The sequence below is a fragment of the Cyprinodon tularosa genome, unplaced genomic scaffold (genome assembly GCF_016077235.1).
Source record: "Cyprinodon tularosa strain WSP-4 unplaced genomic scaffold, ASM1607723v1 ctg456, whole genome shotgun sequence".
NCBI classification, from domain to species: Eukaryota; Metazoa; Chordata; class Actinopteri; order Cyprinodontiformes; family Cyprinodontidae; genus Cyprinodon; species Cyprinodon tularosa.
Window position 1 is genome coordinate 89,705 of NW_024039181.1, and position 27,996 is coordinate 117,700.

General features: G+C 39.5%; 1 protein-coding gene across 1 annotated transcript in view; it reads right to left on the bottom strand.

Moving 5' to 3' along the window:
* svila (supervillin a) overlaps positions 1-27,996 on the bottom strand; it is a 110,996-nt gene that overhangs the window by 11,942 nt on the left and 71,058 nt on the right. The window contains exons 17-34 of the mRNA XM_038300767.1: positions 27,577-27,654; positions 27,097-27,153; positions 22,471-22,636; positions 22,285-22,365; positions 19,773-19,859; positions 18,121-18,298; positions 17,856-18,028; positions 14,723-14,878; positions 13,944-14,080; positions 13,727-13,874; positions 13,493-13,638; positions 13,216-13,391; positions 11,783-11,933; positions 10,345-10,621; positions 10,107-10,261; positions 4,252-4,357; positions 3,938-4,145; positions 3,714-3,847 (exon numbers count right to left, since the gene is read on the bottom strand). Of these exons, the coding sequence (XP_038156695.1) occupies positions 3,714-3,847; positions 3,938-4,145; positions 4,252-4,357; positions 10,107-10,261; positions 10,345-10,621; positions 11,783-11,933; positions 13,216-13,391; positions 13,493-13,638; positions 13,727-13,874; positions 13,944-14,080; positions 14,723-14,878; positions 17,856-18,028; positions 18,121-18,298; positions 19,773-19,859; positions 22,285-22,365; positions 22,471-22,636; positions 27,097-27,153; positions 27,577-27,654 (2,614 nt within the window). The remainder of the gene's footprint in view (positions 1-3,713; positions 3,848-3,937; positions 4,146-4,251; positions 4,358-10,106; positions 10,262-10,344; positions 10,622-11,782; positions 11,934-13,215; positions 13,392-13,492; positions 13,639-13,726; positions 13,875-13,943; positions 14,081-14,722; positions 14,879-17,855; positions 18,029-18,120; positions 18,299-19,772; positions 19,860-22,284; positions 22,366-22,470; positions 22,637-27,096; positions 27,154-27,576; positions 27,655-27,996) is intronic.

Genomic DNA, 27,996 nt, shown 5'->3' on the forward strand with positions numbered 1-27,996 from the left:
TATTAATAAAAAAAAAAAAAATCAATAGATTATAGAAGATATTGAACAAAAAAATAATAAGTTGTGTTTTATTAAAAAGTCTTGTAATGCAGCTTTAAAGAACCTTTATTCAGCTGGACCTGGAGCAAAATGGGTCTTGATATAATAAAGTTTGTAGACAGTAACAGCCTCATGCAGGCTGGGTGCTGACTGATGCTAGTATAACCAGTGCATGTTGTTCTTAGTGTTTATAATGCACCTCAATAGCTCCATCTGCTGGCTGACTGACAGCAAAGAAGCTGCAGCTACATTTAGGTCCACTATCATGAGTCCAGTTCAAAGTTCAGGCTTTGTTAGTGCAAAAAAATTATACATTTGTTTATATGAACTATTCTTTTAGGAACTAAAGCCTAATCAAATTTTTTGTGTTCAATTTAAGGCTGTAAAATTTTAAATAAAAGCTCAATTATCAAACATTTTTTTCAATGAGGTACTAAAATTTTTCTGTATTCCTCAGTGTTTTTGTGCATTTCGTGATTCTGCACACGCTTTTTCCTTCTAGGTTTTGTTTTTGATAAAATAAACGCGTCTTTTTTGCATAAAATAAATTTTTAAATTTTATTTTAAGACACAAATGTTACAAGTGTTGATGTCCAAGGCTGCAGCATAACACCCGAAGTAAGATCTAACATATCTGATAAATAAGATGGCTGTGACAGAGTCTCTGTATAGTAGTGCTGCTATAAGCTTAGACTGATGGAGGACATGAAGATGGATTTTCCTCACTCTGCTTCATTCAGCCAAAAAAAGTTGATAGAAGTGCAACATTTTCCAAACATTGTGCTCAATCCGCATCTCTGCATCATATAGCCTTCATATAAATATATTAGCGACTTTTACATTTATTTTTAGACTCTGTAGGATACTGAATATTCTTCACACAAACATAATTTTGCTCAGATTAACCATTTCCAATGTTACTAGACTCAATAGGTGACAAACGTTCAATTATCTTTGACTAAAGCCTCTTGTTACCAGAGTCGCATCAAATTACATGGAGTGAAATCTTGAAACAATGTCATAGAACTTATATATCCCAAAGAATATGTTTATTGGCGTACAAACAGACGAAAACGAAAACTCCTGGATGAGTGAGCTTGCCTTAATCAAAAATGTATTTGTCATTATGCAAAAAAAGGACAACAAATTTCAATATAGGAGGATGTTTTATATTTTTACACAATTACAATTTACTGTGATATGCTTTGATCGTGCAGTACGAAATACTTTAGTACCATTACTCTCCTTTTTTCCCTCCTATTTGGGTTTCAATAAGCCTGTTTTGTTTTATAACCCTCCCTGTTATATGCCATTTCAGTACAAACTGTAATTATAGATTTGGACCCCCTTTTGCCTTCAGAACTGCCTCAATTCTTGGTGGCATAGATTCAACAAGGTGCTGGAAGCATTCCTCAGGGAGTTTGGTCCATATTGACATGATGGCATCACACAGTTGCAGCAGATTTGTCAGCTGCACATCCATGATGCGAATCTCCCGTTCCACCACATCCCAAAGATGCTCTATTGGATTGAGATCTGGTGACTGTGGAGGCCATTTGAGTACAGTGAACTCATTGTCATGTTCAAGAAACCAGTCTGAGATGATTCCAGCTTTATGACATGGCGCATTATCCTGCTGAAAGTAGCCATCAGAAGTTGGGTACATTGTGGTCATAAAGGGATGGACATGGTCAGCAACAATACTCAGGTAGGCTGTGGTGTTGCAACGATGCTCAATTGGTACCAAGGGGCCCAAAGAGTGCCAATAAAATATTCCCCACACCATGACACCACCACCACCAACCTGAACCGTTGATACAAGGCAGGATGGATCCATGCTTTCATGTTGTAGACGCCAAATTCTGACCCTACCATCCGAATGTCGCAGCAGAAATCGAGACTCATCAGACCAGGCAACGTTTTTCCAATCTTCTATTGTCCAATTTCGATGAGCTTGTGCAAATTGTAGCCTCAGTTTCCTGTTCTTAGCTGAAAGGAGTGGCACCCGGTGTGGTCTTCTGCTGCTGTAGCCCATCTGCCTCAAAGTTCGACGTACTGTGCGTTCCGAGATGCTCTTCTGCCCACCTTGGTTGTAACGGGTGGTTATTTGAGTCACTGTTGCCCTTCTATCAGCTCGAACCAGTCTGGCCATTCTCCTCTGACCTCTGGCATCAACAAGGCATTTCCGCCCACAGAACTGCCGCTCACTGGATGTTTTTTCTTTTTCGGACCATTCTCTGTAAACCCTAGAGATGGTTGTGCGTGAAAATCCCAGTAGATCAGCAGTTTCTGAAATACTCAGACCAGCCCTTCTGGCACCAACAATCATGCCACGTTCAAAGTCACTCAAATCACCTTTCTTCCCCATACTGATGCACGGCTTGAACTGCAGGAGATTGTCTTGACCATGTCTACATGCCTAAATGCACTGAGTTGCCGCCATGTGATTGGCTGCTGAGAAATTAAGCGTTAACGAGCAGTTGGACAGGCGTACCTAATAAAGTGGCTGGTAAGTGTATATGCATATGTAAAACTAAATCCAAGTAAAGTGATAATTTCTTACTGTTTCTAGCCATATTAGCTAAATCTTTTATAGTTTATAGTTTTTAAATTAGCCAAATCTGGTTCTCTATTTACAGTGAGGAGTCAGCTGGGCTGCTGCCATCAACAAACTTCAGTTATAGATGATAGGGTTGGTCTTGTTTTTCAGTGTTTAGTCCCGTTACTCTCCTATGAGCTCAGCTTTTAATGCGACTAACTGTACGTCCTCATCTGCTCAACATTTTTCTTTCTTACACAGAGCCACCTGTGGAGCCAGTTTACTTTTTCTAACATAGAAAAAATATATTTTCTTGTTCTTTCGTCTTTGAAAACGACAAATCTCTGTTCTTGCTGTGTGTGTAACAAGCCCTATGGCTAGCAGCCTGATCTGATAGACCAGGGGTCTGCAACCTGCGGCTCCGGAGCCACATATGGCTCTTTGGACCCTCTCCAGCGGCTCTTAATAGTGGCTAAAATGTACATAAAGAGCTAAATAATGTACTATAATATATACCGGTAACAATAGCTTTAGCGTTTTTTATAAGATGGAAAATAATGAGATTAAAAGAACCAGAAATATGTTTTAAGAGACATTTTTCTATGAATTAGCTTGAAAATTATACGTTTTAACATAAAAAAAATAGATGAATTGATTGTTTGAGATGGCAACAACTAATTTCCTATACAAGATTTAAAAAAAAGGTTTTCTAGTTAAAGTCATGGTATATTTTGCGGCTCTAAACAACTTTTATTTGGTCGTACTCTGGGCAAAACGGCTCTTTGGATATGAAAGGTTGTAGACTCCTGTGATAGACCAAGACATTTGAGGGAAAAAGTGGATGAAACCATCAGTTTTGATCCTAAAGGTTTTACATGTTTTCCAGGAAGCTGAAGATTACACTGAGCCATTAAAGTTTCCGTAAATGGTAGATCTCTGGAAGATGAGAGAGAAAAAGTCTGAACTAATCCTAATCTGAGATAAAATATTCTGAGTCCCCTGACAGGGGCAGTGGATTAGAGATGTTCTCACGTTCAGAGAAACCAGCCTGCAGCCTTAACAGCCTTTATGGTCATATTCTAATCCAGAACCATTATCCGATTGCTTTTACCAGTAACGGTTTTCACTGGCTCACCTTGAAGCATGCAGTCGTACACCTTCCTGTCTTTCCTGCCGAGGGCTTCCCAGAACCCAATGGGCTCCGCTCCTTCGTCACACTCCCGTATGGTCACCCTGCTGCTGCTGTGCAGCCCCGTTTCCAGAGGACAGCTGGGCGAGAAAAACACCAGCTGCACTACTGGACCTGTTCAAAACGGCTCGTTGGGAAATGTTTGAAGGAAAGCAGAAAAATCCACTCACTTCTCTTTGAGCCTGTTGGCGGCGACACACGCCACCTTCCGAGTGTGCGTCTGGGATTTGCAGCCGTGCCACAGGTAGATGAGGGCCTGGCTGACTCCCAGCAGCACCATGGAAACTCTGGAGCGCAGACTGCTGCAATGACAGGCCACCTCCAGCAGGTGGCCCTCCACCTCCATCTCCCCTCGCACGCAGTAAAGACGCCAGTCATCTGTGAGGGAGAAAGGAGACAGGATGCAGTCACAAAAATTAACAAATAAATCACCTTAAAAATAAATATTAAAAAAAGTTGGATCAATTTGTTAGACCAGCCTTACTTTGTGAGCATTCCTCCTCCTCTTCTCTCTTCCCTGAGTGGACAATCATTCCCCCTGTGAAACATTGCAGGAAACATGGTGGCTCTTTCCCCTGCAGGACCTGAACCTGAAACAGGAAGTTGAACGTTAGCGTGAAGCAGCGGTGCACATGGTAACTAAGCCTTCAGCGGGCATCCCTCAACTTAACCTACTAATATCACTAATAACATCACCAATAGTTTTCAAAAAGGAAATGTAATAAGCTCTGGTATAACCAATAAGAAGATTGTAGTGTGAGAGAAGAAGCCCAGTTAAAACAACCATAATCCTCTGTAACCGCAGCTACGCCATATTTACATCATCAGGACCTGTTTAGATTAAATATGCATCTAATTATAAGATAAAATGGCGCATGAAGCATGAAAATAAACTATATCACGCTCAGAGATGCTGATTACTTCTAAACAAAATCCATCCTTCTGTCTTTGTGAAGGAAGTCTTACTGTAGTATCGCCGTTTAGCATCAGACTTTGATATTAAATGGAGAGAAAAACTTTGAGCAAAAGGTCATCTAAAATGCAGATTGTCACTAGTTGAAATCTGATTGGTTGAAGAAAACGTTCCTCTCTAATATCGTTATCGGCCGTTTCTCAATTCACGAGAACGCGAGTGTGTTCTCATGAAACAGCATCAGCCTCAGCCCTAGTACTGTTCCAATTCACAAGAAGACAGAAAACGGAAAAAGTCCCCTGAAGTTGTTCTTACCCCTCCCTATTTACCCAGCATGCCTCAGAGCAGACTTGTCCGTTCTTATGCTGCGTTCACATCGGACGCAGCTGGCGCGACAGAAGTAGCGAGTTTACATGCAAAGGCAATGGTTGACGCGGTCAAGGCGCAGAAAAAGGTCCTGCGGCGCGTTTTGAGCAGCAGGCGCAGCGCGTTTAAGCATCTGACGCGCGTGACGCGTCGCAAACGCGCTGCTGCTCGAGATGGAAAAATGTAATTTTTGCTGCTCGACGCGCCGCGTCAACCAATCAGAGAAGCTGATCTGGGAGCTGGCAGGGAGAGAGACACATCGCTGATGATACAGAGCGCTATGATCACTCCTTTGAAACAGTTTATTAACTCCTAAATTAACTTAAAATGCAGAAATCTGCCGACAGAACATGTTCGCTTTTATTATCCTGCTGCCTGAGGTTTGGATTATTTAGATGAAGAACACCTACCAGCCGCCGCGGTGAACCGCGAGGAGGCGACCCGGCCAGAGGCTGCTGTTGAATGGGATTCCTACTATCGGCGCACCGCTGGTATGTGGGGGTCTGAGCGGCTCCGACAGAAATAATATTGGAAGGCAGGATGGTAATCTGGATGAACTGACTGCATTGATTAAGTTTTCAGGTGTATTTTCTCACTTAAAAACATATTAAAACTACTTTATTCCCACTGATCACAGCAAATATAGCTGCAAGGCAGAGAAAGGATAGTGAAGCTCCGCCCAACGCGCGTCAGAGCCGCTTTTGCAACGCGCAGCCAGAGCAGCAAAGCTGCTTCAGCCGCCCGTCAGAACTAACTGGTACAAGCAGCAAAAATGAAGCAGCAGACGCGATTTTGCTGCTTTTGCTACGTCCGGTGTGAACATAGCATTAAGATTGACAGCAGTCCCAGCATGCACCGCAGCAGCAGCTTCCAGGTTAGCGCTCACAGAGCTCAGAGTATTAAGATAAAAGTTCTCTTTTCTGTTGCTCAATAAAAGTACATTTTAAGATCTTTTGAGGCGAGAACATTATACTTTAAGCTTCACTATATGGCCAATTTACTGATTTATTGCGTATTTTAGAAAAAAATGACGAAGCTGAGAGGACTGCAGGCTGAGGCAGCCAGGTTAACGGTAGCCCGTCTGCAGCAGCCGTCTCTCTGCATAGCTGTGTGTGAAGGACTGCTGGCTATGATGCCTAGTTTTTTTTTTTTTTTTTTTGGCAAAATGTTCATTTGATTTGTGTTTATCTGACTATGCCCACAATTATTTCCCCAATAAATATAAAAAAATTTAAATTTAAAATTATCTACGCTGTGAAAAATTGAAAACTAAGCCATTTTTTTCTTGCAATAAGTGCATTTTTTCTTGAACTGAGGAGGTAATTGAGATATTTTGCCAATGGATCAAGACTATTTACATTTAAAATAAGAAAAAACAATTGCCTTGTCTTATTTCAAGTGCATAATATCTAATTATCTTATTTTAAGACTAACAATAATCATTCCATTGGCAAATCATCTTATTTACCTACTCAAATTCATGGTAAATACACCTAATTTAAGACATTTTTCTCATTTTTAGATGGTTTTTGCAGTGTAGAGACTATTAATAACAGGAGGTTAAAATGCAGCTCCAGACGAGCATGTGGTCATAAGTACGCATCTGTCCTGATTGACGCATATTTATGCTGCGTGCTCCTGTTCTCCCAGAGTCCACACTTTCCTGTGTTCTTCTCTAGAACAGGGGTCTTCAACGTTTTTCAAAGCCAAGGACCCCCAAACTGATTGCTAGATGGAGCGGGGGCCCCCTAATTATATATATTGTATAAAATGGTGTTCTATCAAACTGGTCCTATAGTCACTCTATTACATATGGAGTCATGTAACGAAACTAATTTCTCCCTGGGATTATTAAAGTATTTCTGAATCTGATTCCTGGTTGATGGGACAGGTGTTGTGAATGAAACGGTGCCCAGGTTTGAAAGAGCTCCTGTGTCGCTGAATGTGAGCATTGATGACTGAAAGACATCTTCTGCTTTCATTTATCTGTTTACTACAGTCTGTTGAATTCATGTTAATGTGGATTTAAAGATATTTTAATTAGTGCAAAAAATTGCAGGAGGGAATATAAAAAAAAAGTAATCAACCAAGACTTTCGCGACCCCCATGCAGTACCTCCGTGGACCCCCTGTTGAAGAACATACTTGGCGAGGACACAAGTCCGTTCTCCTGTTCTTGTGAATTGAGAAACAGCCTGAGTTTGCTATAAAGTCCACCATATAGTCCCAGCTGTATGTGGACACAATTCATTTTGGTTTAATTCACAACACATGTCATCTCAAGGCACTTTACAGTTCAACCAGATCATCCAGTCAGATTAATTCAAAGTTTTCTATCTAAGGAAAACGAGTTGATTGCATCGACTCAGACTCGAATGCAATCCCTCACACTAAGCATGCTTGTAGAGACAGTGGAGAGGAAAAACTCCCTTTTAACTAGGGCTGGGTATTGTTCAAAAATTTCCGGTTCCGGTACCAATACCGATACCTTCACTTCGATACCGGTTCCTGAACGATACTTTTTTTGATACCAGTTTTATAATGTCAATTCGAAAAAAAAAAAGAAAATTACACAACATAAAAAAGTACAAATATTGAGTTTTATTTTAAACTCTGATTTTTCAATTTACATTTTTCCTCTTACATAAAAAAAAATCAGTGTCTAATATTCACTGTTACATTGTGAGGACCTTTTTCCTTAGCAGTTTTCCTTTAGAAAAATTACCATGTCTGACAAACCAGCCCGTTGAATGGGATCCTACTGACAGCGCACCGCTGGTATGTGGGGGTCTGAGCGGCTCCCACAGAAATATTGGAAGGCAGGATGAACTGACTGCACTGATTAAGTTTTCAGGTGGATTTTCACACTTAAAAACATAATAAAACTACTTTATTCCCACTGATCACAGCAAATATAGCTGCACAGAGAAAGGATACAGTAGCTCCACCCAACGCGCGTCAGAGCCACTTTTCGACCGCGCAGCCAGAGCAGCAAAGCTGCTTCAGCCGCGCGTCAGAACTAACTGGTACATGCAGCAAAAAATGAAGCAGCAGACGTGATTTTGCTGCTCCTGCTGCGTCCAGTTTGAAAGCAGCATGATTCACTCCGCTCTGGCTTTGCTCTGCCCACGGGCTGCTGAGAGGAGGATGGTCGCGCCGGCTGCGGTCCGCTCTTCTTGCAGTCAAACACCGAGCAACTTTCTGCTCTTAAATTGTTTCCGTGCACGATGTATTGCATTGCGCACTACTGGCATCAGTCTTAATAAAGTGAAGCCGCACTTTTGACCTGGGGGGCATTTTAAAGGTGTTCCGCGACGCTGCAACCAGTTCACAACAGATACACATGAACCCTGGCTGTAGGCGTGACCACCTGTGTATTTTTCCTGGATGACGCAATCACGTTAAGTGTTACAGCCGATCACCGAAACTTGGTACCGAAAGACGAGGCATGTTTCGATACTCTGTAGAACCGAAGCATTTCGGTCGGTACCATAAAAGAACCGATGTTCGGTACCCAGCCCTACTTTTAACAGGAAGAAACCTCCAGTGGAACCAGGCTCAGTGTGAGCGGTCATCTGCTGAGGCTGACTGGGGTTCAAAGAGACACAGTAAGCTTGTATGAGCTACGAGAACAAACTGTGCACAAGGAGAAATGGGCTTGTGCATGCTCTTGCACGCACACTCTTTTTAAAGTGGAGAGAAAGTCTTTTAAAAAATCCTTCTAAATACCTTTAATACAGCTGGATAGAATAAAATAAGTTTAGCTTATGAATGTAGGTTAGTGTTTGATTGATTTTAGATCAGCAGTGAAGGGCTTGAAGGCTTTACTGCTCACCACTAGCGTGAAGCTACTAAGACATGTTAACACATTAACCCATTTAGGCCTAAAACGCCTGGAAAAAACACCTTAAAAACCTATGGCCGATTTTAAAAAATACCCCTAAAACCTGAAGTTTTTCTGTAAATTCAGCAACTGTGTCAACGCCTTAATTATTGATATCTCAGCTTCTGTAGCAGATAGAACTCAAAATATATTTTATCTTTGAAATTCTTCCAAAAAAAAAATGTGAAAAGCAGTAATCAAAAAAAAAAAAAATTCAACCTTTTATTTTTTCCATATGTGATCATGTCTTCATTGAGAATGTGCAATATAAAACGTTTTCAAAATAAAGAACAAACATTACATAAATAACTATCTTATGATTACTTATTAACAGTATTATTATGCATAATAATGCATATGTCTGTGTTATAAATTGCATGCAACCTACCTCCAGATGGCCACAAATCTGTCCCGGGACATATTTTGGGGGAACTGCGTCCTGAAGAGAGGTTTACATACACAGCCCAATAAATGTCTTCATCTCCGTCACAGTCACGGGTGACCACTTTGCCATCTTTGCTCTTGTTGGAGTTTGGTTTGTTTGGTCACTGTACCTATTCGTCTCGGTAACTAGATGCATCCAAAGTTCTTCATTAAAAATATGCTCAAATGCCTGCAGCGGTGTGGCGTCTGCAGGCAAATCAACTTTCACTCCAGGTGTGCGGTTGAAAACACTCCGTGCATTGCGGTGGTAGTTCGATTGGTTCAGCGCGTTCAAAGTCATCATTTCATCTATACCGTCATCAAAGCCGACACACTCCTCAAAATCACTGCCTTCCGACAACTCTTCTCTGTCAAACTCCTCCATGTTTGCTTGAAAAAAACTTCTTTCTTCTTGCTTGACTTATATGCTCTCCCGGCGTCAATGGTAGAATGACGCAACAGCGCCCCCGGCTTGAATGGTAGAAATGCGGTAATGCTTTCCCGGCCTAAATGGGTTAACTGTACACGACAAAATTAAATCTTCCATAAAATTGAACAGGTATATGAAATCTGCCAATGGAACGAGTGTTTTATATATTATGCACTTGATATAAAGTTTTTTGTTTTCTTCTTATTGTAATGGAATATTCTCCTAATACCAGTTCAAACCGAGATAAAGTAAATTAATTTACCTACTTAGGTTGGAGTTTTCCCGGTGTGAGTGTAGAGGGGCTAAAAACAGAAAGGCGGCCCACCTGTGCTCCCCGCTCCTCGTCCAGCTCCACAGTCATGAGCGCTGACGTCCCTTTCTCATTGACGGTGGAATTGCGGCCCTGCCAGAAGAAGTAGCAGCACTTCTCCTTTCCAGCTCCTGCCGTCTTCTGCTGCTCTGGGTTCTGTCTCTTTCCAACTGATGGAAGGAAATAAAATAAAAACATGACTTTTTATTATTTTATCTAACAGACCAACCAGTGGTGGTGGGGGGGTACAGACCTGCAGCGCTGACCATGTATTTCCATTTAACCACGTAGGTGTCGCCGTCGTGGAACTGGCCGATGCTCTGGCGAGGCAACCGGCTATAGTCGAACTCCAGGATGTGCCACACCTCCACCGCGAGAGTGCTGACCACATAGCTCCGCCACTCTTCCGCCTCCACCACGCCGTAGCCCCGGCCCACGCTGAGCCCGTCTAAGATGGTGCAGACCGCAGCTCGGTGGGGGGGCAGCATCAAGGAGGCACTGAACAAATGAGGGGCGTCAGACGTCGGCTGCTGCAGAAAAAAAGAGAAAAAAAAAATATATGGAGTGATTTTTTGTTCCATTATTGATGCAAGCAAAGAATACGTTTTATACCATAATGAAACTTTGAAAAACTTCTCAAAAAAAAAAAAAAAAGGTTTTCAGATCAACTTTGTTGTTTTCTCGTTATTTAACCTTTATTTAACCAGGAAAAAATCCCATTGGAACAGTGAGCAACAGCTGATCGTTGGATCTCAATTTTAAAATCTTTTTTGGTTTGTTTTTTTATTTGAGATTTTCTACTTTCATTTTTCAAATGTCTCTTTTTTCAGACTGAGTTTCTCATTTTGCGTTCTTTTCACTTTGTGGGGGTAGCTGTTAGCCTCGTGAGACCATCCTGATCTCGCGAGCTTTCAAGGTTTCACTCGCTAATCAGTCTGGAGACTCTCCGTTAAAGAAAATTTGGAGCCGTTCACCAAACGAACGTCCAATCAGCGTTGGCTTTGAGGCGGGTTGAGGTGTGACGCAACGAGAAGCGCGACAGTTCAGTCTAAAGAACATGGCGGCTTCAGCCGATGAAACTAGCGTTAGCGTGGCTATCGAGCAAGTTTTATCTGAATTACAGAATATTTCTTCACTGAAAGAAGAGCAGAACACTGCTCTGGAGGCTTTTCTCAGAGGAAAAGATGTTTTTGCTCTTCTCCCGACTGGTTTCAGCAACAGTAGCCTGGCTGTTAGTACGTCATATGCTTCGTTGATCTGATTGGTTTATTTGGCCCGTCTATCACCAACATAGGCCAATCAGCTAACCAGTATTTTCGCCCCTTCCCAACATTACTTCAACGGAAGGTTTCCAGATGGATATGCGGAGCAAATCCTGCTGGCGGAGTCAGGTTAGGTAGGTGTTAGCAACATTTTTGTTGGTAAAGTTGCGCGTTAAGAGGAATTGAACCGGACTTTAAGTGAAGACAATTGACCTGTAAAGCGCAATTTAAAAAGAAAGGAGAAATTTAAAAAAATCAAATAAAAACATTTGGGGAAAAAAAATAAAATCAAAGTAAACAGTTTCCCAGTGTTTTATTGTCATTACAAATGACAATAAAATTAAACAAATGAAAATGTTTTGAGCTAAGTCCATAGAGTTTGTGTTTTCTGCTGTGAGGAGGAGGACTTTCATGGGAGGAATCTGATACCTTGTGGTCGGCGATGACATCGTTTGTTGTGGTGGGGCTGGGCGTCTTCCTGGAGTCGCTCCAGTCCTGAAACTTCTCCTTGAACAGGGTGGTCTCGTTGTGTTGAGTCAGTCGGCCAAACACGGCCCAGTCCGGCCGGCCTTGGCCTTTTCTAACACACAGACGACGACAAAGTCCGTTAATTTAGTCACAGAAAAGGAACCGTTTAAGCTTCTGACACTTTTTGATATTAAAGGCGCACATCTTATTCAGATTTTAGGACAGAGTAATTTAAAAATTATAACTGCAGTTTCAAACAATAACACACAAAAAAAGTTGCAACTATTTCTTTCCTTTCCCAGTGACTCCATCCTTTCACATCAATAGTAGTTACATTTACTAATTAGCAATCACAATTTGACTTAACGCTACATAAACCAGCTGTTTTTTTTTTTATATTCTTTTATGAAAAAATTTTTAACAGTTTAAGACAATAACTTATCTATTCCATGATAGAATAGACCAAAGGGATTTTCTTCTGCTCACAAAAATATTTATTTAAATAGATATTCACCACTAGGGGTGTAAATCACATCCATCATGGCGATTCATTTCATTATCTATTTCCTGATCCAACGATTCGATTATTTTCAATACTCAAGAATACACCACGATGTGATTCGATTAATCGATTAATGTTTATTTTTTTAATTTTTTTAGACCTTACAGGCTAAACAAAGTTTCAAGTTTGAAATAAATCAATGACCCTTTTTCCACCTGGATCTCCGCTCTTTTTGGCCCTCATGTCCCTCCGTCGTCGGACTAAACTCGCCCCCACTTCCTCGCCGCCTCTAGACCCACAGCGTGTAGCTCAGACCACGCTTCAATATTGAGCATAATTTAAAAATGTCTGCGTCAAGCTCACTGCAACACTTTGCTGTAAGAGTATAACCAGGAAGCGAGGTAGGAGGGCAAAATAGGTTTAGCGCCACCGCAGGACGGGAGGGAGAATTACATCCAGGAGCAAATGGATAAAAATAGACCAGAGGAAAAAAAAAAAAAATCTATTATCTTGCGGACGTGTCGATGCATCGGATCGTCGGCTGTTGGATCGATGCATCGATACAAAACGATTATTATTTACACCCCTATTCACTACGTTTTATTTTTTTTAGTAACATTTGACACTGGAAACTTTCTTTGTATTTAAGTAAAAATGTGTCTCCCTGGTGCCTGCAGATCAGCTTCTCTGATTGGTTGATGCACTGTGTTGAGTAACAAATGTTCAGAACTGATGGCCGATTGAAAGATCATAAAACTGACGCTGGAAACGCATAAAGATGTGGTCTGTGTCCAACAGAGACCTTGCATGTAAACCTGATGTTCATTCTGAATGCAGCATGAGTAAAGAGGAAGGATGTATGGGTACGGACATCCTGCGAATGTTTCCATACTTTGGAATGAGTACGTTGCACTCTCCTGGGTCCAGCGGGTTGATGTCACAGTTAGTGTAGTCGAAGGTGCCGTTCCAGAGGTGCTTGGCCAGCTGGAAGGCGACCTTCCTCTGAGCCAGAGTCACTTCCTTCCCATGCCAGATGTACATCTCACTGCCAAAGTCAAACACCAAAACCTGCGGCAGACAGGGTGAGCTCTCATCACCAGAAAAAACAAACCAAACACCTCTGCACTTTGATTTATTAACATATAATCTAATTAGAATCCTAATCCAACCTCTTTGGGATTGAGCAGAGTGCAGCGGGGCATCCTGGCCCAGAAGTCATCGTCTGGGACCAGCTTGTCGTTCATCAGGCGGTAAATGCAGTTGGTCTCCACGATGGCTGCTTCGTACAGCTCGTCTTCATCCGGGGTTCCTGCTGCTGCAGGATGAAGAGCAAAACAACTCGGTTTGTTTTTAATCTCAGGAGGAGGGGTTCTCCTCTGGACCAGACTTATTCCTGAACTCACACTGATAATCTGCCTGTCCTCCGAGACACTTCCAGAACTCCTGGACAGCATGGCTTTGTGTGCCGGCGCCTTCGTCTATCATCTGGACGTATTCTGCTCGGCAACCCAAATCTCTCTTGCTCTGGACGAAGTTGGCCAACTCTGACGCCTTTAAGTGGAGGGATGATTATCGTCCACGCAGCAGGCAGTGATCGAAGCTCTGCGGCCCGATTCTTACCTTGCTTTTCTCTATGACGTTGGCGAACTCCCCGATCCAGACGAAGCAGTGGTGCGGAGTGACGAGCAGGAAGCAGTCTCCGCTGTTCAGAGAGGACGCTCTGGGCTCCACCAGCCGGACCTGGACGTGTCGTCTCCCTGGTTTCACATAAACACAGACAGGTGGCTTATCAGTGGCTACGCTGCTACTCATCGCCTGGATTATCACACCAGAACCATCAGGCCCACATCGCGTGAAGCGACGCTGTAAATATGACAATTTATAGAGCTTAAACCTGATGGAAGCCAGTGGTCTAAATTTGAAGCTGTGAAAGTTTGAGCTAACAGAGTAGCGCCTGTGCTGCATTGGAGCTGATTGGGATTACGGACGTGGGGCTTTGGGGGATCAAAGCCGCCCAGGACGGCGTGAGGTGACCTGGGGAGAATGATTTAAAGCCACAGCTGTTAACAACAGACGCCTATATAAGGCAAGCCCCATCTCTCCTTTACATATCATCTGAAAACGACAGTAACGACCCTTTGAGGTCACATCATTTTTCCGTGTTAATAATATGTTTAAGGTTTATGGTACCAAAGCTAGCTAGAGTTCTCAGTCCTTTAGGCCTATTTATGAAAGAAAAAAAAGAAAAGTGTTTATAGCAGAAAGTAAAAGACCTGGAAGAAAAGTAGGATGTTTATATAGATGGATAAACATCCAGGCAGCATAATCAACCTGAGCAGCAGGCCAAGCGGATGCTATCATTGCAGGTTTATTTGTGCATTCAGAGCCACATGACTGACCTTTGACCTGAAGCAGCATGAGCTTCTTGTATGGCACGGCGCTGTTGTTGGACGTCTGCTCAGAGACCCTGACGCTGCGCAGGTTGACGCTGCTGAAGTTCTCCTTGCTTGCCAAACCGGCCAGAGCCACTTCAGAAAACCCAGAGTTCTTGTTCACTGCAGAGAACAAAGCAGAGACATTGGATAAAGCAATATGAGACAAATCAGTGTATGGTTAGTTTCTTCAAAACAAAAACGAAAAAACAAAACAAGCGTGTGGTTTTTCTGTTTGTCCTTTTTTAAAACGAAATAAGAAAAACGGCATTTGCGAAAATGAAAAAAGGGTACATTTTATTTTTTTTTTAACTGCAATGGTTAAACCAAAGACAAACTTTTATTTTGTTGTTAATTCAACGGACCTTATGGCAGAACCGGAAATAAAGACCTGAACTCCCAACACATAACGTAATGTACGCCTTAAATTTCTTGCCATTACAATCCACAAGAAGAAGAACTTTTTCAGTTAGCGCTACCAACATGGAAACGTTTGCGTTATTTAGAGGGAATCGGCGCATTTCATTGAGAGCTAATGATCTGACCGTCAACAACATCTCTTTAATATTCCAAGTTCCAAATCGGCGTCCGACACATCGTTGTGTCTTCGCAAGTTGTGCTCCATACAAAACCTTCTGACACTCATTACCGAGTAATGTGGAGCTCCATGGCGGCTCAAAGCATCACTGATTTCAGAGCGTGTTTTCCCTCTCAAAAAGTTCGATAATCAAAGCGGAAAACGGTTCAAGTGCAGCCATTGCCTTTTGTTTAGAAATGGTTTGTTTTGATGCCGTCTTCATCCGCCGTAAATGATTTTTCTTTGGCAACTTACTTCATTTCTGGTACCGCTACATATTTAAACAGCAACTGTATTTTAAAAACAAAACAAAACTCAAACACTGTTGATTTTCTATTAATTCAATTTTTCATTTTTTCGATTTAGGTTTTAAAAACGGAAAAACAGAAAAACCACATGCTTGTTTAGTTTTTTCGTTTTAGTTTGGAAACCAAAAAAACCAAAGAACGAACCATACACGGATTGAGACACTAACAATAAGAAATGTTGGCCTTTACAGTAATATGCAGCTCAGGGACAGAAATCTTAGCAACTTTGGCACTTTAAAGAAATAAACTTTTTTTTTTTCTTCCCCAGAGAAAAACACTTGTATTCCAATAAGGATGAAAATCAGAGACCATAAAATATATACGCTTACTTTTGTAATACTTAAGATAACTATTCCTAAAGAAGTTGGATCTATTTTACCATTTTTATTTGGCTCAATATTTTTATTCACCTAAATGTTTCCATAACTACCATTACCTGCCTTTCCTAATGAAAATAAGTGAAAATAAGAGCCAAATTTGTTTTGAATAAATATATCTTAATTTCCAGAAGTCTTCCTTCACTGCCAGATTGTTGCACTTGAGTAAAATTTTCTCAAAAGATTAATAATCCAACCAATCTGCTCTTCGTATATCGATCAGAAAACAAAATCTAAATAACTTTTTTGGGTAGAATGTAAGACTTGGTTATATGGATAATTTCTGAAGCGTATTAATCTCTCTCCTACAATAATATACTGGTAAAACTGACCCAATAACATGCAAAAAAAAATTTAAATCTGCATATTTCCCCAGAATTTGAGCAGGTTAACAATCTGCCAATGGAATGAGTGTTTTTGTCCTTAAAATAAGATAACAGAGTTGTCCTTTTCTTATTTTTGGTGTAAATCATCTAAATACATTAAAAAGGGAAAATACACTGCAAAAACGATCTACAAATAAGTAACAATTTCTTACATTAAGTGTATTCATCCTTAATTTGAGTAGTTAAATGAGACAGTTTGCCAATGGAATGAGTATTTTTACTCTTAAAATAACATAAATAGATAAAATGCACTTGAAATAAGACAATGCAATTGTGTTTTCTTATTTTAAGTGTAAATTGTCTTGTTCCATTGGCAAAATGTCTCTTTTACCTCCTCAATTCAAGAACAAATGCACTTATTTTAAGAAAAAAATGACTTATCTAGATTTAGATTTTTTGCAGTGCACACATATTCAAGAAGAATCGATTTATCTTTATATTATTTTTTGCAGTGTATATCACAATTGGTATTTAAAGATAGTGTTTGAGCCTTTTTATAAAAAAAAAATGACTGATGAATGAAAACATAAAAGATAAAATGATCAAATATTGAATAGATCAGGAGTATTGTTAAGAGTAGCCGTATTGATAAATCTTTAACGTTACCATCCCTTATCACAGTTAATAGAAATATAGTTTTGTTTAATGAATGAAGGTAATAAAATCAATTAGAGCGATTATATTAGTAGGGTACTTCCTGTCTAAGCATTATTTTCTGATTAGCTTGTGATACAATATGGCAGTGTTGTATAAAGTACTAAAATCTTAGAATACATCTCCAAAATATGACTTTGGTAAAAGTCCAAGTCACTGACTGAGATGCTACTTGAGTAAAAGTATTAAAGTAACTGAAACGGCTTGTACTTAGGCATAACAATTACTGTAAAAATAGATGTACTCAAGTAATGTAGTAAAAAGTATAAGTAAAAAGTAAGTGCAGTTTGAATGACATTTTTTTTTTTACATTTTGGTAAACTTTGAAGGTTAAATTATCTTAAAATAATATAAACAACCAAGTGTAGGATGAATTTAGACTGGATTTGCGAAACAGACGCATCCTATTGGTGTTGATGAACAAGCCCAGGCAAGACCCGACTTTGTAGTCAGTAGGCGGGGTCAAAACATTTGCGTTTCTCAATTTTTTTTAATTTTTTTTAACTTAGCAACTACACCAAACATTGAAAATGTATCGGAGTAAAAGTATGCAATTAAGTTCGTAGATGTAGTGAAGTAAAAGTGAAAGTTCTCAAAAAAATCTATACTCTTGGAAAGTATAAAGTACTCCAAAATATACTTAAGTACAGTAGCGAAGTATTTTTACTTCGTTACTATACAACACTGCAATATAGTCCAGACAAGGTGAGCATGCTGACTAGAATTAGAATAAATCAGATTATAAACAGGGAAGTTTTGTTTCCATCTCCCAGTAAGCCATGATTCATCTTTCCTTACTCTTCTCCACCTTCATCCTTTTGCTCTCCAGCAGGCCGATGTTGAGCCTCTGCTCCGTGTACTCGTGCCTGATATCCTCTCTGGCTGCCAGCTTTTTCAGCGGGTTCCTGGAGGACTGAACGTTGCGGTTCGGTCGCACCGCCCTCTTGTGTTGGACCATGACTGAAATCAATCTGGAAGAGCAGAGATATGAGGTCAGAGCGTCTCGGACTGGCGGCTTTTTCTCTGTGTTTCTTATCTTTGCCGTCTGAAGGTCGAGGCTTACTTTGGCACCTCGGGGTCAAAAATGGCGTCGAAGTCGTCGTCTATCTCCACCTTGTTGCCGTTGGTGGGGAGTTCGTCCACATGACGGTAGAACTTGGAGAAGGTTTCATCTTCAAGGCTCATCACTTCCTTGACTTTTTGCTGAGTCACTGTGATGGTGGCCTCTGGCAGTCCGGGCACTGAGGACACAAACCAGGACAAATGTTTGATTTTGGTTTTTATGGTAGTAAATATCAAATTATTTAACCTCTTACCACCCGCCTGACTTTAGCTTATAACGTTGGAAAAACCCAAATTATTGCGCATTACAAGCACATCCTACATCCCACATGTCTGCAAATGGATGCATTATAAATTCCAGAACTTCTTGGTTTTGGTGATAAACATCCCAACAATGAATGTTACAAAATTTAAACTGCATGTTTAAAAATGTTCTTCGTATCATAAATCTATGTGCATGCTATGATGATGATGAGTCTTTTTGCATGAAATGATTTCATTAGGCAAATTGTGCCAAATGTGTACAAATGTGCCAGATTCTCTTATATGGATTTGACCATTTTTTCGGAACATAAAAAAACATATTTTCCTATTTTGCAGGCTTACAAGGTCACTTTTCTAATAAGGTGACAAGAGCAAATGTGTTATATAAAACATTGTGAGCAAATATCTATCAAACAAGCTGATATCTCACCATACATACCATAACTTAAGGCCAGGCATCCAAGTTTGATGATTACTCATTAAGAGCTATATACATATACATTTTGATATTCTTTTTCTCAGGATTATTAAGACCACAGAGTCCACACATACTTTTTTTTTGTATCAAGTTATATGAATTGCACTCTTTTCAAATTGGGTTTCACAGATTGCATTCTCCTTACTTCTGCCAAATACAAAAACTCTATAATCAACCAATTAAAAAGTTGCTAATGTCGATGCAGACCAATAGAAATTAGACTTTGCTCCTCACTCCAGAGGAAAGCCCTCCACCCAAAGTGAAGAGAATAGGACTGGTATATAAAGGCAAATTGGAGAATCCAGTTCACTCAATGTAATAATAAAAAAAAATTTAAAAAATAAAATCTTGGGGGAAATATTTTTGTAAAAGAAAAAGAAAATATGAAAAAAATATATAGAAAAATAATTATTCTGAGAAAAAACAGAAATTATTATTTTTTTTACGTTTTTTTTAGTCATGCTATCATTCCTGGATAGCCTCTCTTATTTTGTTTTCATTTTCAAAATCTGCTTTTTTTTTATTTACATTTACAAAAAATGTGCTTAGATTTCAATAATAATGCAACAAAATTAACCCTACAGACAAGACGAATGTTTTCACATGTTCATTATCGCAAAAACTTATCAAATCTGTTGTGATATGTTGCACTGGTTTGATTGTTTTCCTGAAAACAAAAATGTTAATAAAGCTGTAATGACTGAAAAGATTGTCAGGATCTCTCTGATAAAATAAAAGTCTTTATAATGCATGCAGCATAGACTGGGCTGTAAGTAAATAAAAAAATGTTTTTCCTATTAAAATGTAAAATTCTTTAGTATTATAGATATTTACAAGTTTTTGGATGTTTCATTGTTTTGAGGCACAGTTTACCAACCTGGATGTAAAACTTTATCTCATTAATGACGTACCTTTACTGTTAAGCTTTCCAAGGAACGACTCGAGCTTCTCTAGCTTTGTGTCCGACTCCAGGTTGAGATCTGGGACCGCCTTAATCTCTGCTTAGAACACAGACAGCCGTTAGAGACACACATTCGATTCAATCGAACAACACAAGTCAGATTTTCCTGGAAAATGGAGGCCGTCTGTAAACCATGACAGAGCCAGATGAACAACAATGTTGGTCAGAATGAAAAACTAGCTTCTCTTTACTTTAGAGGTTTAAGCACATTGATCATGAAGAACACCCCCCCATAGGTTAGTTTCTTTTTGGCTTGAACACCCATATAAAATATCATGTTTATTTTAGAGCACAACCGAATTAATACACCGCTTTTAGAGGATGTGATGGGATTTTAGGCTACATAGACTGAACAGTTATGAACCTGTAGACTGCTATTTTAGCAATGCTTAGTGCGCTAGCCACATTGCATCTCCAATAATCATAATAATAATAACTAAACTTTATTGATCTCACATTGGAGAAATATGTTTAGCACTGTGGGGTTAAGGGTCTTTGCTCAGGGAGCCAGAGTGGCAGACTGTGGGAGTGGGGCTCGAATTTAGAACCTCAGGAAGCTCTATGCCCTAACCACTAGGCCGCCACTCCCATTAAAATATAAGACAATGGCTCAATCCAAATAGCTTTAATCAGCCAATGACACTTCAGCCACGGCGAAACTCCAGTGTCACCATAATAAAAGTTATCAGAATAGAGCTGGCAGTTAGGAAGGAGGTATAAAAAGGAAGCAGGATGCTTCACAGTACTGATTCATTTAGCATTAGGAACTTCTGCCTTCCCTAGCCATCGCTAGAAGCTATAAAGTTACCCATAATCCTTTGTGCGAGAGGATGTATGGGCACAGACGACCTCCTGGAGTTTAACAACAACACATTATTCATTATTTCTTTGTGACACATGCTAATGTAACCACCTTCAAATGTTTTGGGTTTTGAAAAAAACTATTTTGTTTGGGTATTTTTTGTAGTCATTTCCAGAAGGTTGTTGACCAGCATTATTCATGTGTGTGTGCTCCATGTAATGACATCTGGATTCACCACAGCCGTTCCTACCCTGGATCATTTTCTTACTGTTGACCTCACAAAAGGTGAAGGAATAGGCACAAGGACCATGAGGTAGGAGCTATTCAGATCGAGCCTTCAGACTCTAAAGCAATCGTCTCAAACTGAAATCCAAACATTTAAAAATGTGGAAAACAAACTACTGTTACATAAAAATTAAGCTTGCATATTCAAATATTATATATCTAAACAAAAAACATTATTTTTTTTTGTAAGACAAAACCTAAAATGTGAAAACAATTGAAAAACCTTTAGCATCCATTATCATTTGCACCTCTACATCCAGAAGGAAATATTTCTGAAGTGATAACGGCCACATAGACGGAGTTACACTAATGTTCCTGTATTAATCTAATATAATGGCTTAAGCATAAAGAATACTGAAAAGCAAAATTCACAATAAAACTCAGAATTTATGACTGATCCACACATTGCAACGTATCACCCATACAACACCGCTAAGGACAGCGGAAGAAAATTGGAGTAAAATAAAGGAAAAAGATAATAAAAATCGTGAAGCTGGGTCTCTGAAAATGTCAGCTCATCAATTATTGATTCAGAACTTGTATAAATCCCTGTAAACAGTAACTGCTTCTCACACTTGAAGCATCGACTCATCTCACTCAGGATAAAAACAAGTCGCTGCCACATGGGCGGTTCTAGACAGGGGCCAACGGCAGCCAGAGCCCCTGTAGCTCATGTCCTGGCCCCTGCACTGAAGACATAATACAAATTCTGTTTTACTAATAATTTAAAAACAATAAGGTGATAATGAGGCTTCCGTGGTATTGAGACAGGATCCCAGTTTTCATCTATTAAATGTTTTTCTTAATGCTCTACTTTTACAGGTGAATTTATCAGCTTTTCTTCAGTTCTAATTCAGATTTTATAAAAAAAAAAGGTAATTTGAACTTAAATTATGTCAAAAATATGTAAAAATCCCATATGTAAAATATATTGACCTAATAAGAAATAGAGTTTTAATTGAACCTAATTGAATTGAAATTTTACTTTATGCAGCTCTCTTAATTTATTTGAATCCCTTGCCATGTTTTTTCTTTCACTTTTTTCTGTGCCCCCTTGAAAACAACACTGGCCCCCTCCTGGCCCCCTGGTACATTTGGTCTAGAACCGCCACTGCGCTGCCATGAAGGCAACGGAAAGTACGGTTAATGCCGTTTTTGGAAATCTTAATAAATGCCTCTGAAACTTGAAGGATTCAGAGCAGTTAAATATCCGAATACACTTAACTATTTCCTTTTTTTTTTTGTGTGTCTAATGACAGGAGAGGACTCAAGAGATGTTATTTATCCAACAGAGCCTGAAGGCATCACTAATTCCATTAAATTAACTTAAGGAAATTCAGTACATCAGTGTTAAATAAAAGGTAATAAAACGTACCTTCCTGAGGTTTGGAGACAGCAAGACTGTTCTTTGATTTGGTCTGGAGGGGGGAGAGGAGAGCAGAGGGAGAGGCCAGCCCTGCAGAAATAAGATCTAGATGGTTAAAAACAGCGTGATAATCTGGGCGTATGGAAAAAAATATCCCTCCTCTCTCAGATCTATACGCTCAGTTCATCCTCTGACCTTTCTTCACCATTCGCGCAGCCACTGTGAACTGGGAGGAGTCGTTAGCGGCTCCGTGGCCTTTGGTCTTCCAGGCCTCCTCCCGAGCCTCGATCAGCTGCTTCCTCTCCTGGATGGACATGTGAGCCTCCATGCTCTGGCTCTCCGTCTCAGCCTCTGCTGTTCTCTGGAAAAATATGGAGGAACAGCTCATCGCATGAACTCCATCACAGCTAATCTTCACCGCATAATAAAGGAACGCAAACACACAACTTAGATCTCACATCTTTGTTTCTAACAAAGAACATTTAAGGGTTTAGGTAAAACCAATAAAAGATGGCATGCAGTGATACTGTTTAAACCTATCGTACTCTAGGCTGAGTAACTACACACTTTAAGGCTTTCCTGGTAAAGAACCTCACCTTGATACTAATGCGGCTGGCTGCCTAACTGCCCTGATTTCAGTTCAGTCAACACGGCAAAAACTGATCAAAAATTAACCAAACATTTCTTAAAATCTGTGTATTTGCCCTTAATTTGAGCAGATAAAAATGATCAGATAATTTGAAATTAAGCTCTTGATAGTCTCTCACTATTTCCACTGTACATCATCTTATTCCTTTGGTAAATTGTCTTAAATACACTTATTACAAGAAAAATTGACTTAGTCAAGTTTAAATTTTGTAGCTCCTGTAGCTCCCTCATTTATAGTCTCTGCGGCTCCAGGGGGGGCGTGTTCTACACCTCTACACACTAACCCGACTCCATTAAATGATATAACAGGAAACACAGTCTTTTATAACTTCACCAAAGCTTCTTCATGCTGTCCAAGAGCATTTCCCTGGAGTTTTTTCATAATCTGTTGATACTGGCTGATTTACAGACTGTCTCAAAATGTATACATTTGCCAACCATGTTTTTCCACGCTGATCTGTCCGTGTAGTTACCAATTTTCCTAGGTACTCGTGAAAATTCCTTCCCAACAGACGCCGCATAGACAGAGGTGGAAGCTAAAAATGGCTGAGTGGACACATCAAGCATAAACCAAGCTTTAGATCAGGGGCGCTGAGGCTGGAATGGGTCAATTTATTTTAAGAATAAAAATCAATTCAGACAAACTACCTTCAGATTCAGTCTATCATCAGATTTTCATTGAAATATTTGTATTTGAATTTTTTAATTTAGGCTACTGCAGTAGCCTAGTAAACTACCCCTATCCGCCAGTGGCCAAAATCATTATTGCCTTAGAGAGGTCTAGCCTCGATCAACGCCCCAGGCCCTAGGACTGGCTGGCCAATCACAACGCAGTGATGTGTTTTGAATTTTGGATGCAAAGCGGGCGGGGTTTTGACGGTGTGACGACAAAGCATCAAGACACTGGAAAAAACACAACAAAGAACATGGCAACAACTGTTGAACAGTTCTCGTTGGACTCGGATTTGGAATCAGTTTTGTACGGAAGAGGATTAGGGCCACTGAAAAAAAAAAGTTAACAGATTTTTAAGTTTTATTTCAGTTTAGTATGGGGAAAAAAGTCAGAATTCTGACTTTCATCTCAGAATTCTGACTTTTTTCTCAAAATACTGACTTTTTTCTCAGAATTCTCAGAATTCTGAATTTTTTCTCAGAATTCTGACTTTTTTGTCAGAATTCTGACTTTTTTCTCAGAATTCTAACTTTCATCTCAGAATTCTCATAATTCTGACTTTCATCTCAGAATTCTGACTTTCATCTCAGAATTCTGACTTTCATCTCAAAATTCTGACTTTCATCTCAAAATTCTGACTTTCATCTCAAAATTCTGACTTTCATCTCAAAATTCTGACTTTCATCTCAGAATTCTGACTTTCATCTCAAAATTCTGACTTTCATCTCAGAATTCTGACTTTTTTCTCAGAATTCTGACTTTCATCTCAAAATTCTGTCTTTCATCTCATAATTCTGTCTTTCATCTCATAATTCTGACTTTTTTCTCAGAATTCTGACTTTTTTCTCAGAATTCTGACTTTCATCTCAGAATTCTGACTTTTTTCTCAGAATTCTGACTTTTTCTCAGAATTCTCAGAATTCTGACTTTCATCTCAAAATTCTGACTTTCATCTCAGAATTCTGACTTTCTTCTCAGAATTCTGACTTTCATCTCAAAATTCTGTCTTTCATCTCATAATTCTGACTTTTTTCTCAGAATTCTGACTTTTTTCTCAGAATTCTGACTTTTTTCTCAGAATTCTGACTTTTTTCTCAGAATTCTGACTTTTTCTCAGAATTCTCAGAATTCTGACTTTCATCTCAAAATTCTGACTTTCATCTCAGAATTCTGACTTTCTTCTCAGAATTCTGACTTTCTTCTCAGAATTCTGACTTTCATCTCAAAATTCTGTCTTTCATCTCATAATTCTGACTTTTTTCTCAGAATTCTGACTTTTTTCTCAGAATTCTGACTTTTTCTCAGAATTCTCAGAATTCTGACTTTCATCTCAAAATTCTGACTTTCATCTCAGAATTCTGACTTTTTTCTCAGAATTCTGACTTTCATCTCAAAATTCTGTCTTTCATCTCAGAATTCTGACTTTTTTCTCAGAATTCTGACTTTCATCTCAGAATTCTGACTTTTTTCTCAGAATTCTGACTTTTTCTCAGAATTCTCAGAATTCTGACTTTCATCTCAAAATTCTGACTTTCATCTCAGAATTCTGACTTTCTTCTCAGAATTCTGACTTTCTTCTCAGAATTCTGACTTTCTTCTCAGAATTCTGACTTTCTTCTCAGAATTCTGACTTTCATCTCAGAATTCTGACTTTCATCTCAAAATTCTGTCTTTCATCTCATAATTCTGACTTTTTTCTCAGAATTCTGACTTTTTTCTCAGAATTCTGACTTTCATCTCAGAATTCTGACTTTTTTCTCAGAATTCTGACTTTTTCTCAGAATTCTCAAAATTCTGTCTTTCATCTCAGAATTCTGACTTTTTTCTCAGAATTCTGACTTTTTTCTCAGAATTCTAACTTTCATCTCAGAATTCTAAGTTTCATCTCAGAATTCTGACTTTCATCTCAAAATTCTGTCTTTCATCTCAGAATTCTGACTTTTTTCTCAGAATTCTGACTTTCATCTCAAAATTTTGACTTTCATCTCAAAATTCTGTCTTTCATCTCATAATTCTGACTTTTTTCTCAGAATTCTGACTTTAATCTCAGAATTCTGACAGCTAACAAACATGTTAGCATCAAGCCATAGCCATGTCTGTTTTAGAGACTAGCTCTCTTGTTTTAATGACATTCTGCTCCTCCATTAATGAGGGGACCCCTCGGTAACGTAAAAAGTTGCCTAATTCCGTCATTTTCTACCAATGTGTCACTGGCCACCTCAAACAACTCAAATTTTTGTCAGTGAAGCTGAGTGCTCCACATCTCTTCCTTCATGGTGCCCATCTACACTAAGATCCAACATTCTGAGATTAAAGTCAGAATTCTGAGAAAAAAGTCTGAGAAATTCTGAGAAAATCTGAGAATTCTGAGAAAAAAGTCAGAATTCTGAGAAAAAAGTCAGAATTCTGAGAAAAAAGTCAGAATTCTGACTTTTTTTTCCAATGTTAAACTAAAATAAAATGTAAAAAGCAGTTAACTTTTTTTTTTTTTTGTCAGTGGCCCTAATCCTCTCTACGGAGCCCCTCTGATGACATGGTCGAAAAAAAATTTTAATTGTGGCCACGAAGTAGTATTTCGTGCGCACAAAGTAGTATTTCGCGGCCACGCAATAAGTATAACGTGCGCACGAAATACTTATTAATAATATCAATAAATCCACCCCTGTTTTCAGGCTTATGTTAACTGTAATGACTTATCTTGGACAGGCTGCTATGTAAACGGGCCTTTAGTCCTTCGTTTAGCTATGCTGCGGTTGTTTACACTACGCCTTTTCCACCTAAAATGGTGTCTTAGCAACAAATGTCACGTGACTGGCGGAGACCGACTGGGTAAGCAAATCGAGCGCACCTTAGACCTTAGAGAAGGCGCGCTCGATTTGCTTACCCAGTTATCCAGGAATGATATTAATATTATTAATAAGTATTTCGTGCGCACATTATACTTATTGCGTGGCCACGAACTAGTATTTCGTGCGCACGTTATACTTATTGCGTGGCCACGAACTAGTATTTCGTGCGCACGTTATACTTATTGCGTGGCCACGAAATACTACCACAATCAAAAAATTTTTTTTGACCATGTCATCAGAGGGGCTCCGTATTCTTCCGTAGTTTTGGAAGGATTAGACTTGGGATTTTCGTTGAAACGTGAGCAGGAAGAGGTTCTACGCTCAGTCAGTTTTGAGAAGGACGTATTCGCCGTTTTATCGACAGTCTGTTTACACTCCCCCACCAGCTTTCTGTCGTACTTACTTCGTCACAGTCAGTTGCGCTCATTGGTTAGAGCGTTGGCCAATGGGCACCGACATGGTTGTTCTCATCAACAATCTTCCAATGTCTCATTCAACGGGGCCAGACTAAAATACACATTTAACCTCACACTAGTCTAGTTAATCAGGCTGAGCTATAGGACTATTTGGGCAGAACCGGATCAGTGCTGAATGACATAACAGGGGGCGTCGACTTTGTTAGAGCACCATGAAGTTTATTAAGTGGGTCACCTTCCTTCTCCAGGGGTGTCTGTCATCCACCTGCAAGGGTCTGGGTGATCTGGTGGCCTTCACAATCACACGGATGGATGGAAGGATGAGAAAGGATGACATTAACGAATGAGGATGAAAATATGGGGAAAATATCTGCATGAGAAGCAAAAGCTGCAGGCGGTGTGATGCTGGCTTTGCGATGCCACACACTACAGACATTAATGGATGGAATTAAAATGATAACGAAAGACGGACGATCATTATGTGCTTTAGCAGCAATGCTTTGTGCAATAAAAGCAGAAAACCTGACAGAGCAAATCCAGTTAATCACTGAGAATCAGTTGATTATTTCTCAATTTTATCCCTAAACTGATGAGTTTTAAAACTTGTTTGGGCATGTATGGCTATGCTAGTTCAATTAAACATATTGAGCATGTAGTGAGGCAGTCAAGCAAAAAAAAAAAAAACATGCAGACTGCAGGACCTGATGCTTCCTACCTGGCTGGCTGTGTCGTCGGGGGAAGAGGCATGGAAAGAAGGATCGGGAGGAGAGAGAGTCACAGCAGAAACCGGCTCCTACATCAGGAGCAGAAAGAGGAAATTTACAAACATGTACAGTAGTGGTAAAACAGTAGTGGACAGCAGGGGAAAAATACAGCTAATAATTTAAATCCTGACAGCGCAACCAAAAAGGGATTATTTCTGCTGGTCTATCATCTCTCATCTGTAAAGTTTGATTCCTCACTTCTAGTGAAAATCAGGAAATTCTAAAAGCGTTGGCTGTAAAATTCCTGTATGGTTTCATTTCTGGTTTTCAGTTTCAAAATGGAGAAAAAAACACACAAAAAAAAAAACAATGAACCGCTGGTTAATTCCTTTAAGTTTTTAAAATTTAATTACACAAAACAAAGACATAAA